This window comes from Aphis gossypii, chromosome 2 (genome assembly GCF_020184175.1).
Source record: "Aphis gossypii isolate Hap1 chromosome 2, ASM2018417v2, whole genome shotgun sequence".
Taxonomy (NCBI): domain Eukaryota; kingdom Metazoa; phylum Arthropoda; class Insecta; order Hemiptera; family Aphididae; genus Aphis; species Aphis gossypii.
In genome coordinates this window covers 55,232,229-55,245,585 of record NC_065531.1, presented here as the reverse complement: position 1 = coordinate 55,245,585, position 13,357 = coordinate 55,232,229, and the positions used below count along the sequence as shown (strand labels likewise).

The following is a 13,357-nucleotide window of genomic DNA, read 5'->3' as shown; positions in this document are numbered from 1 at the left end:
GCTTAAACATATAATATTGTTGAACCAAATATTCATTAAAAAAAATTAAGTTTTCATTTGTTTTACATATTTCACTGATTATAATATTATATACTAATATACTCGTACATAAAACAGCAAAAAATTAATTTGAACATTTTAAATTATTCCATAATAATATAATAAGATTTTCAATCTTATTGGACTTGCTACCTAGCTATTTTAGATATATTTTATTTTTATAACTTATATGTTTCAAAAAATTAAAAAGCTGATTGTTAAATCACACTGTTTTTATGTGTAAAAATAGATAAATTTTGAATTGATTTAGTATATTATTACGTAATTGAGATTTTACTTCTGAGCAATCTGGAATTAGAATATTGTTCATTATTACTTAAGAGTATGTTTTTTTTGCTTTAAAAATATCAAGTATATCAGGATATCTGTTCAGATGATAAGGCTAGTTAGGAGATGGGATATTTTGTCCTAAGTAATGGTGTTTAAAAGTTAATAAGCAATTAGGTAATTTTATTTATCTTATGATATTTTTAAGTAATTTAAAGATAATAAATTAAAATTTATAGTTAAGTCGTTGATATTTATGAATAATAATACGAGTAAATATAATAATTATCAAGATATAAATACATACATATTTACATAGTACTATTGTGTTATAGAAAATTATTGAAAATATAAAAATATGAAAAAAATCCATATTTGTTACAATATTGACAAGAATAATTAGGTAAGATTAGGTAGAAAGTTTTAATTGTAAAAGGGTAAATGTAAATAATAGCCTATAACATTTGTTTTCAAAAGTACTGCCAATAAGGCAGAAATCAGATTGGTTGTTTCAGAAATAGAATTAATTATGTTTGAAATATTAGCTTTTGTATCTATAAACTATCAATAGTAGCGAATTTTATACGTAGGCTTTTTAACATTATTAACTATTTTGTAATAGTACCTTTAACATTTTTTTTTTTAGTATGATAATTATTATTAACAAAATTATTCAACATACATTTTGAATACAATTTATTTATTTTTTTTTAATAAAAAATGAACTATCATTCCAGCATATTTGTTTTATTCAAATAAATTTGATATTAAATAAATAAACTATTTGCATAATATTATGATGAATATGGCTCATGAGTTATTATCTCTTTAATACAAAAATTTTTTTTAAATATTATTCAATGTTGTATAATTGTCATGTCAATAAAAATTAATGAATGATATTAATAATAATAAAAAACAGTTATAACTATATGAGTAGGTATAAACTATAAAAGTATTGTGCATATAAAATGTCCGAAGAGCTTAGAATAATCTAACCTTGTTGGATATTATCACGAGTAGGAAACGAAGATTTGTATTATCTTATATAGTTAAATTATCATAAATAAATTCAGATTTATAACACGTAAATACCAAGAATAGAAATATATTCGTTATCACAGCAGGTGATGGTGATATGTGCATCGATATTTTATTAAAAAATAATTTAAAACACTTCAAAATGTATACATAACTAAATATAAAGGAAATTGGTAACATAAGTATAAAATATAAATTTAAATATAGTGAAAAAATATTTTCCAGGTTTTATTTTTCTCAGTTGTTTGTTTAATATATCGTATAGGATTTTTGGGTACATAGGACGACAATGCATAAGTTTCTTTTTACATTTCTATGAAGTTATAGGTACATTTTGATCAAACACATTTCGAGTATATAAAAATATTACTTAATCATCATGATATTTTCTACCATAGTATTATGTTTTACTAGATAATTAGTGATCAAGCATAATTTGAATAATCAGCATAGGTTTATGCAAATAAGTTCTAGGAAAATGTACGAACAAACTTGTTACGGGTGTTTTTTACTGAGAAAACTTTGAACGCTGTCACTACCAATACATTTTAATACTATCAAATACTACTTTTCTGATAATTAAAATATCACAGGGGATCGAATAAACATACATTTTCTTAAAAGTCATTACAAGTAATATAATTTTATAATAATAGCTTGTTTACAGTTAAATTACAGTTTATTGATACGAATAATTTTTAAGTAGTATTGTTCTTCTTAATATATCCAAATTCAATTTTATTGAGCAGGATTCACTAAATTGCAGCTTCTGGATGAATTGTATCTACCCTGCAGACAAGAAATTAATTTTTTAAATTATTATATTTATCGTGTATTGAATGAAGTTTTCTATTTGATTTTTCGATTTTTCTTTAATTTTGGCTTATAATTTGAATAGCTCAAATTTGAAATTAGACTTATATTTATTTAGTAACCTAACTCTTATTTTACCTATAAATTAATTGAAACTAAAGGTAAAGTATTTTATAAATTATATTGTATTTAAATAATATATATTGTTTTATCAATAAATTATAATTGATAACATAAAAATGATTACCTATGTATTATTATTTTTATATGAGAAATAAACTATATATTTTTACTTACACCTAATTCATCAAAAATTAGGAAATTAAAATGTATAAATAATAATCATGCATAGTATTTTTATTTAATTAATTTTAAATATTCAGATACTTGTTTGTTTAATAATAATTAATTATTAATTTATAAATTATGTTGGATACTCAAAAGTATGTACTACTTTTCTTATAACTATTGATGTATTAATTTTAAAAAATATGTTGTTTTTTATTTAATTATATATAATCATTCATAACGATGTATGGAATATTGATGTTTAATATTATAATATACTATTGTTGTTATAATTTATATAAAGATATTGTCACTAATTGCATAACATCATGGATTAGATTTTTATCGTACAGCTTTATACCATTGACCCATAATTGACTCAAATAACTTTAAATTAACAGTTAAAACGATAAAATAAAGTTACGACTATGTAATTAAATAATATATATCAACAATTTATGTTATATGAATGCGTGCCCTACAGCCAATAGCAAGTTATGACCAAAGTATCTCACTTTATTCGTGTATTATTTTATTACAAAAGTTAGTCAAGAGAAAATTATCTCAATACCAGAAAAATTTAAAAGACTCGCAACCTCAGGCATGTTTAAGTGGTACTTTATTCAAGAAAATATGTTTTAGCAACATAATAGTTTTTTTAAATGCTCTATAAGTACCTATAACACTAAATAATTGACAATTTATAGTACATTCTTCAAAGTATACACGTTTTATTGTATTTCATAGTTGAAATAAAAGTTTAGTTATGATTTAGTTAAGCAGTTTCATTAACTTCGATATTAAAATAGAAGACGTAATTAAATTATAAATTATAAGTAATTTATATTTATGACTAAATACTATTAATTTTAATTTGTTTAATTAAAATGTTTAAACTAAATAAATAGGTATTTTTTTTCAAAATCCACTATAGTAAAAAATGACAAAAGGTTGTTTTATTTTAACTTTATATTCATATTTTAATTTCATTGTTGCTTTTTTTTGTTTTAAGAGGTTATAAATTATTTTTTTAAATTATAATATAAACATTTTAACTACTCATAAAAATTATTAGGTTTAATAATAATGGTTATTGATGATAATTGAAAACTATTATTTATTGTTATAATAACATTTACAACATATTTAAGTAATGGTTAAACGGAATAACAATTTTAGGTATGAAAATATTGAATTAACCTTTCGGTAGGTACTTTGATATGAACGAAATTCGTACACTCGGAGAAAAAATTAATTCCTTGATAAATATTATAGAGACTGTATCCAAAACTACTATACAGTTCAAAATTAAAAATGAAATAATTTTATGTTTACGTTGATATTTTATTCCCATGAGTTGTATAATAGTAAAATATAAAAAAATAAATACAAATATTTTTAGTATACGAAGTTGGTTCTCGTCGTTTAAAAAATGTCGCTTATACAAAAATAAAATTATTCAAATTATTTATAAAATATTTACGACGGTTTGTAGAAAATTTGATAAAACGGGCGAAAGGGGAAATATCACACACGAATTTTAAGCAGATTAATTTTTAAAGGAATAGTTCTTAGAATGATAACCTTAATAATTTCAGTAGTATTATATTTTTAAAATTCAAAATAGTCAAAAGACATATCATATTCAAAATATGTCTTTTTGTATGTAATACACGAGTATGATAAAACATTTAAAAGACGATGTTCATGTTTGATACACAAGGGAGTTTTGAATTTATGTTTCAAAAATCACATCTGTTACAAAAGAGGTATATTAAGGTCTATCATTAAGCCTTAACTTTTGGTCTATGACGTTTGTATGACGTAAACGTTAAAACTATTACACTTGAGTATTTAACACACGAATACACAATAACATATTACTAAAGGTAACTACCGTCTATCATAATATCATTAAAGCACAAACTTCACGTATCAATTTACGACAAATGTTTGAAACTTTCTAATGATTATTAAGTATTATTCTCTACTTATAATAATTAATTTGGCATAAATGCTATAATTACATTTTGCATATTGATATAATACAACTGAAATGATTGAACATTAAATTTCTTTTTATAACTTATAAAGTTAGCGTTTAAATTACACGATGATATGTGTTGACATAAACATTAAACCGAACTCTAATAAAATGTATATCTTTGTAGATATGTATTTTGTATGTCTATAACGTTGTCCATTTCATGAAATGTATACAACATCGCGATGTGGATGCGACATATATACTACGAAATACGTCTTTTAAATAAAACGAACGTATGATGATTCTCAAAAATTATTTTATGTAGGTTGATCGTAAGTTTCGTGATTCATAGATTAGTTTTTTTTTTAAATATGATTTGTATTTTTCCTATCCAAGTTTTTATATTATATTTTGTATAATTTTTCTGTATACTTATTATTTTTTACAAGAAAAAGGTCGGAGTATAGTTTATATTTATGGTTAACACGTGATAACAAATGGTAGGTAAAATAAATTGAGCTTCATCTTTTATAACACCATATATTAGACGTTGTTGTTAGTACTGCTTTGCATTTTTCCATATTTATATTATATATATATATAATTCATTGAGTATGATATTTTTTACTATTTATATGTCTATTTTACGCTCTGAAACACATTCCTACTATATACATTTTTTTTTTTTGTTAAAAATGTTATACAAATCTAATTAATTATAGTACTCATGAAACATAATTGTTCCAGGAGTAAAATATTTTATAATTAACATACAATTTTAGTTTTAAGTTGTAATATTTTTACATACAGTTGGTTGTTAAGATTACTACTAGTATTTCATAAATTGATTTTTATACTTAAGTATATTTTACATATTAGTTGTATGCAATGAATTATTACAACTTTATCGAAAATTAATGATTTAATATTAGAACGGAATTTAGAAATACGTTTTGCTTGATAGACTCAGTATTGCATAATGAATAATGATGTATTTATGTATTATGCCGATTGCTGAATGAATAATTCTGATCGTGGATCAATTTATTATAGTATTGTATTATGTATAACATTTAATAATTTTTAGCTCATCATAATAATAATCAATTATATTTATCAACGACTTTGAATATTGTATATGGTTTGTATAGTACAGTATGAGTTTATTTAATAATATATGTATTTGAGTAATCTTTTCAAATTTTAAATCTTAATACCTTGATTAGTAGGTACAGATTCATTTAAAATTAATTGAAAACATTAAATTAAGATAAATGTAATAGTCGATAATAATATGTAGGTATACCTAATTTAAAAGTTGATAATAGATATTCAAACTAAATCCATAAACATTTTTTTTTATGTTTAAAAAATATTTTATCGATTATAAATAGATATATGATATAAAAGCCATGTATTAAAATTAAATTTACAATTTTAAAAGTTTTATGATAAAAATAATCATCATTGTTTAGGTTAAACTAAAAATATTTAATTTAACCGTAAAAAATAACAAATCCTTACAAAAGCATCCGAATTTATTGTTAGAATTGTGTTTATAGTTAACCTTGAATTTAATTGAAAAATTTAACTTGTGTAAAATGAGAAAAATCAAATTTTTTTAATAGTAAAATAGGAATGGTAGCATGACAGAAGGTTGACGTATTTTTATTTTTGAATGACAAAGATCTGTAACTTTGAAAACTTCTTTGTTGTTAATATTAGATATTTTTATTTAAATATTAAAAAGTGATAATACTGATATTATTATCTATTGAAGTTGTTATTTATTTTTAATCTTTTATAAATTGTTTTGTATAATAATATTTATATATAAAGATGGGATTAAGAATGAGTCACATAGTTCGTGTCAATGAATGATTAAACAATATTTTATTTAAAATGAACAAGTTTTATTCACAATATATTTTTAAATATCTGTGAGTCCATTTTAATTAAATATTGGCCATTATACATGGTTAATGAATAATAATAATAGTAATATTTAAGGGTGACGTCAAAAATATTATCTTAATGAAAAAAGAAACCAAAATATAATAATGTGTATTGTATTTTTTATATATTTTTAAATTAAAATTTGAAAATTGGTTTTTGGGCTCATAATCTTATTGTGGTGGTTGAAACCATGTTCTGTTTAATTGAATATGTAAATTACTACTAGACAATGAGAAATATGAAATAAGCAATCTAATAGTAAATTAATTTGTATAAAAGGAACATCAGTGTTTTATAGATATTGCTGGTAACTATAATTATAGAATGTAGGGATAGGAACTCCTAGCTCTAAAACATACAAATTACTAAAAAAAAAATCAATAAAATATTCACTAAAATATACTTTAAAAATCTTTAATTTATTAAGTATCTATAATTATTTGTTTATATTTTATTTAATTATTTTAACAAGGCCATTGAACGGAAAATATATCTTTAAATTAGGAAAAAAACTTTGTAGTTTCTTGTGGATTGTTGTGCTTTCAAAAAAAAAAACCTGATATAGCTGTTAACTACACGAATTTTTAATAAAATAACAGAATGTGATCAATATAATAATCATTATCACCGGAAAATATAAAAAACATTGTGAGAAATACTATCAATTAACTTTCTTACGATGACTTGTGCCGTAACGCGTGTGCGTACAAAATTGAATAATGCAAATTGAAAAAGTACGTATGATACGCGATGTATAACCTTACCTACACATCATGCACAAAACATAATATAATGAGATTTACACATATACTTACAAATATAAGGTGTTAAATAATATAAGAGTATTAAATCTTTTTTTTTTTAAATAAAAATTTGATTTTAAATTACATTTTCAGTTTTCTAAAGGCACTTAAAAGTTATATTTTACTAAATATGCTTTACCACTCAATGATTTTAAAATATGCAAATATATGAAAAATAAAATCTTGGATTTAGATTCCTTATTATATCCATTTACCTAAATAGAATTTTTATTTGAATGTAATTTTGTCATTTATTGAACCATCCAAAATACTACATGTTCATGTTAAAAGTCTCTATTCTTAGTTAATCAGTATGAATCAAAATAATTTTTACTTAGGAAACTAAACATTTAATTAATAAACAAGTAGGCAAAGAATTACCGCTCTGCTTTATATTAGGTGTTGAGTAGATCACTATTACAGGTGTGTTAAATTTGAATTCAATGATATATTATAATTGTATACGAAAAACGATTCTGACCAGAAACAGATAAATTTAGGGCCAGTCGGCCTATATTAAAAATTATATTTCATTATATGTTTTTATGATAGGTACACAATATCCATAGATAGCATATTAAAGTCTTTTATTTCATTTTCAATATTATTGTAGGTTGATATAACTATATAACACGACAGTATTACATTTATTATAATATTAGTATTTAATTGTTAAAATAATTTATATATTTACCATAATATTATCTCAAATTATATAGCTCAAAATGTAATAATATATTTTTATAAATGCTGTAAAACATAAAAAATAGTTTCATAGTATAAATAAATAATCCTTTAAAATAAATCAAAATTAATGTCATTGTGTATGATAAAATTTATAACAATATAATAGATGTAAACGTTTTAAGTTTCTCGAATAATGTTTTTGAATGATAACAAAATAATTAGGTAATTAGGTAACATCGTTATTTATTTTTTGAATAAGTAATTTCGTTCAAATTTTGAACTTGAAATGTCTATAAAAAAAATTGACTTAATATAATTTTTAGATTCTATATGGTTCCATATGAACTACTATTGTGAGGAATTTTGTATTAAGTTTTCAAAACGTAGATATAAAAAGAAAAGTTCTATAATGTTTTTTTGATTTTGTCGAATTGTGCCAAGAACTTCTAATACGCATAGAAAAAATTGTGTCTAGTATGTAGTTTCAATATTTTTGTATATATATTAGAAAAACTTAGTTTGAATTTAGTATTAAATTTTCACGAATTTTGACCGGTGAATGATTTTTTTATTATATTATAATGAAAATGATAATATAAAAATTAAGTTAAAATTTGTAGTATCTATAGTAATTCTATACTGTTACTTTTTTTGAAATATAATAAAATATTAATTATTATTTGAGGTGAAGTAATTATTTTACGGTTGAATATCTAATGATGTAAAAATTTAATTTGGCTTTTCGTGTAGAATTTTTGAATCTTGTAATAGTTTTTAAAAACGTATAGGTATAACAATTTATTTTTATGATTATAACTAAAAGATAATGAATAATGATGCCCCAAGTCAAAATACGACTTGAATATAAAATACAATTAGTTATCGTTTATTAAAAACAATTTAATATTTATAATTAATTTATTTTAGTGCTGTGTAATGTCATCAATAAAAATCTGAAAAAAAATTTAAAAAAAAATGTATTTTAATTAGGATGCATTTATTGTTATTGTTTATTGTTGTTGTAATTTTTAATAATTAAACATAAAATAAAGATAATATATAAGAGTTTGTATTACCTAAATTAAAATAATTTTTTTTAAACAAAAACAAATTCTGTTCATAAGAGTGGTTTTCCGTTAACAACAACATGTATACAATGTTTAAAAAACTATACTTACAAACCCTTCTTATCGTTCGATGATCTTTTTGAAAATCCTTGTAGACGATTATAAAAAGAAAATGGTTCAACAGATTTTTTTGTAAGTTTAACATACCCTACTGTAGGTATTATTATGATTAGAAAGCTCTACCGGGAGTCGTTAACCATCAAATAGATTATAATATGATATTTTATTTTGTTGTAGATAATATCATATATTAACTCGTTTTATTTTATTTGGATATACAGCTGTAAATATTTTCCATGTACCTATAAATGTCACTCTGTAATTATTCATTGTTTTATTTACTTTTATTTATCACGACCATTTTAGGAATTACATTTTTATCTTTTATTTTACGGTTGAAGAAGTTATTGGAACAGTGTTTTTGCCAAAAAAAATATATTAGGGAACAATTTGATATAAGTTGTGGAATATTTTAGGTCAATTATTTTTATTGATTACAAAGAGCTTGAAATTAAATTTAATGCTGAAATAATTAATCAAATACAAGAAAAATAACATTTTAACTTTAATTAATTACAATTAAATAATAACTAATGAATTATAAATTATATGATCATGTTATGTACATATTTTAAAGTTACTAACTTGACTTTAATCCAAAAAAGAATTTAATTTAAACTTATTTAATTTACTAAATATACAAAGAAATAACCACTCAACATTATTTTTTTTATTCCAATAAAATAAAATAAATAATTTATATTTAATTTATGATTTATATAATATATTACAAATTAAATTTAGTATTAATTAAAAAAAAGTATTTTCTTGTATGAAATAATTGTAGTTAATTATTAATTATGTATATTTTATTTGTTGATTCAAGTATTCATTGTTTTGTTTAGCGTGATAAATCAATAAATGCGTATGTCATATGTTTAATGAGTAATTTCAATGTGTATACATGTACATAGAAAATACAAATAAAGTATACTTACAATTTAGGTAGTACACAATTTTTATACCTAGTCAAATCTATGTCTATATTTTAATAAATATAAGTAATTACAAGGAAATGCAACGTTTAAATATTAAGTATTACTCAGTTATCAATATGAAACTTATGTACGATACATCGTAGATAATTAATTTTGTAGAAACTTATAACACACGTCATAAACAAGTATATCATAGTTATTAGTACATAGTACATAATGCATAGGTATGCATATTGCATATAGGTAAATAGCCAATTCGCACATTTCCTTTTCTATTTCATACAATGATTAAATTGTTCTACTAAGATTATTATACATCTTTATAACACTTTTTTTTTGTATTTGTTAAAGGTTTTACAAATTATTAATTAGTCACATGCATGTATTGTTTTACTAAAATTAGAATAAGAATTTTATGCTAGTCATTATTAAATGAATAGGTTAATAGATATCTGACCAACTTTTATAATAAAATTAAAATTATTTTAAAATTATAAGGAGTAAACATTTATAGACCTGATGTATTGGTTAATGTATTATAAAACAAAGAAACTTGTAGGAATTAAATAAAATATAACTATTAACTATATTAACTATTAAATTTAGAATTACTTTCATTTATAAACGATAGATGGACAAATTTTCTTAAAAATTAATTATTATTATCAATACCTGGTACTATATTTGTTTCAAAAAAAAAAAAAAAAAAAATGACTTCCAGATTTTATAATTACAATTTATGTAACTTATTTTTTTATTTCTTGTAGTGGAACTTACTACTTAAGTTCATAATTAAACTTGCTACATAATATACGATTTCGAATTTTCAGCGAAATTACTTATTTTTAATGAAATAAGTACAGTGCACCTTTAATAAGTTGGTAGGTATTTAATAAATTTATGTAAATTCAAAATTTTGAATTAGACATTTTATATTCATAATATGTAATTATTAGGTAATATTTGTACATTTATCTATTGAACCCAATACAACTATACATGTGTACATATTTATTTTTTCTTAAAAAAGAGCTTGTGCTGTAAATATAAAAAAAATATTAAATCATTTTATTAAATTAATTTTAATACACTATAACTGTCTATAATATTTACTAATTGGTAAATTTCTTGTTCAATGTTTATACTTTATAGTGTGTGATATTATACGCAAATTGGGCTACCATTAATTCCATTTTCTGACACGTTTATCGTGTTATTAAAAAAGTGAATCACGAACATGAAATATTATCGAAAACGTGTATCAAATTTATAATAGCCCATAATATTGAAAACCATTTACCGACATCGAATTGCATTAACGCCGTGTCAAAAAGGGTGTAACGCTTTACATTTGTGAATATAATATAATAAACTCACTCTGGTACAGTTCTGAATAAAACTTTGGCTGTGTGTCGGTGTTGTACATTAAGTGTAGTATGGGACAACGGATAGACTGAAATTTCCGGTGGTCAATTTTATTTTTGTATAGTTCATATAGATAGTAATGCATTTAGACGTTGAACCCACAAGGGAACCATTTTGATTTTATTTTATTTTGATATTTTAAATACAAATTTGTTTTTGTACTTTACTTAAATTAAAATTAAAGTACCATCTATTGAATTACCGAGTTACAACAGGAAATTTATCATAACAATAAAACTATAGTTATCGCAGCATGTTTTATGTAACTATTTCTAAAATGAGCAGATAAAAATTTTTAAAACAAATTTTAACAGTTTTTTAAATTTGTTAATAGAATATTTTTTTAGAAATATCTATTACCATGCCACCATGGTTATATCATTAAACCGTATGTAAATATACTTAATGTATTAAATATTAATGTATGTTTTCACATCTTAAACTATAAATTCATATTTAGTTTTAAGAAAATTGAATTTATTAATTTAAAAATATACAATTATATTTAAGAAAAACATATTTTTATTTATTAATTAATACATTCAACATAAAAATGTAATAATATTAATTTGAATTTTGATATACGTAATATATTTTTGTGGTTTTAAAATAAAGAACTTTTTACTTCATAATACTTAATTTTCAAGATAAGATTTAAATATTAAATTAGAATTATTTTATGTATCATAAGGTAAATATTTAATTAACCTGCAACGGAAAATATCAAAATATCACGAGTATATTATAGGTTACTACAAGTCTACAATTTATTTTATATTAGCTTTAAAAACTTGGAAATTACATAACAATTGTACAAATATAAATATTATAGAATAAATAAAACTTAACAACATTATAACTTATTTTCAAATTTTTCATAACACTTGACTGCATTACTTTCAAATTAAATTTTTTATTTTATAAAATGTTTTCGAACTTCAGATAATCATGTCCAACACAACATTTTATGAAGTAAGTCCACTTGTTTCATACACAAATATTTACAGTGTAACATAATGTTTATTTTTCCAAAAATGTTGATAGGCGAATATTCGAATCATAGATAATTAATTATTTTCTATTTGACCACGGCTGTTTTATTAATCAACGCTATATACTCGTACTTTAATGTATCAAACTTCGAATTTTTGAAATGTTTATGATTGTGGGCATGTGGCCCTAAAAAAAAACCATTCATTTGTTGCTGTAATCGGTAAAGTTTTTGTTAATGAAATAATTTTTAATGTTTCAGTAATAAAAGGGATACAAAATATTTCAGGCATGTTTCTATTTCATCTAAATCAACATCATGATAAATTTTATTATAAAAATTAAAGATTAAATTAAATTTTAATTATATATTTATTAAATAATGGTGCATTTTTTAGCAAGCCAATTGGAATTATTTTAAAAGTAAGAAGTGCAACTACACACCCTAATTCCACTTCCAAATGACGTCTCTGAATAATATATAAGGGTACAAGGATATAATATTTTTTAACTTTTGACTGAACTAATAATTATTATAATTTGTAAGAGTAATATTATGTTGAGTAATATTTTAGAGTAATTTTTGTTAATTATTTTAAAACCTTAATGTATTATATAAATTTTTAAAGTTAATAAAAAATCATTATAGATACTATAGTATGTGCCAACCCACGTTTATTATCAAACTTTCATCTTTTTATTTTTATTTAAACTCTTCGGAGACAGTTCGAAAACTAAAAAAAAGGTATGATAAAAACAAAATATTTTAGAAATAACAGTATGGAATCCATTTATAAATTATAACTATTAAACTTATTTACAATTTGTAATTTTTAGTCATTGAAATTTTAAAATGTGCATCTTATTTATGTGATAAACTGATAACTACATAACAATGTATTTATATTAATATTA

At 21.4% G+C, this 13,357-nt stretch overlaps 1 protein-coding gene across 2 annotated transcripts in view; it reads left to right on the top strand.

Annotated features, from left to right (window-relative positions):
* The window catches only part of LOC114130933 (orexin receptor type 2-like), a 30,587-nt gene extending 17,606 nt beyond the window's left edge, over positions 1-12,981 (top strand). Inside the window, exon 4 of one of the 2 annotated variants that reach the window (XM_050200619.1) lies at positions 12,841-12,981. In XM_050200619.1, coding sequence (XP_050056576.1) covers positions 12,841-12,891 — 51 coding nt within the window. In that variant the 3' untranslated portion in view covers positions 12,892-12,981. Of the gene's footprint in view, positions 1-662; positions 705-12,840 lie in introns of those variants that run through there. The other variant, XM_050200620.1, reaches the window with a different exon arrangement.
* Positions 12,982-13,357: the final 376 nt, after the last annotated feature.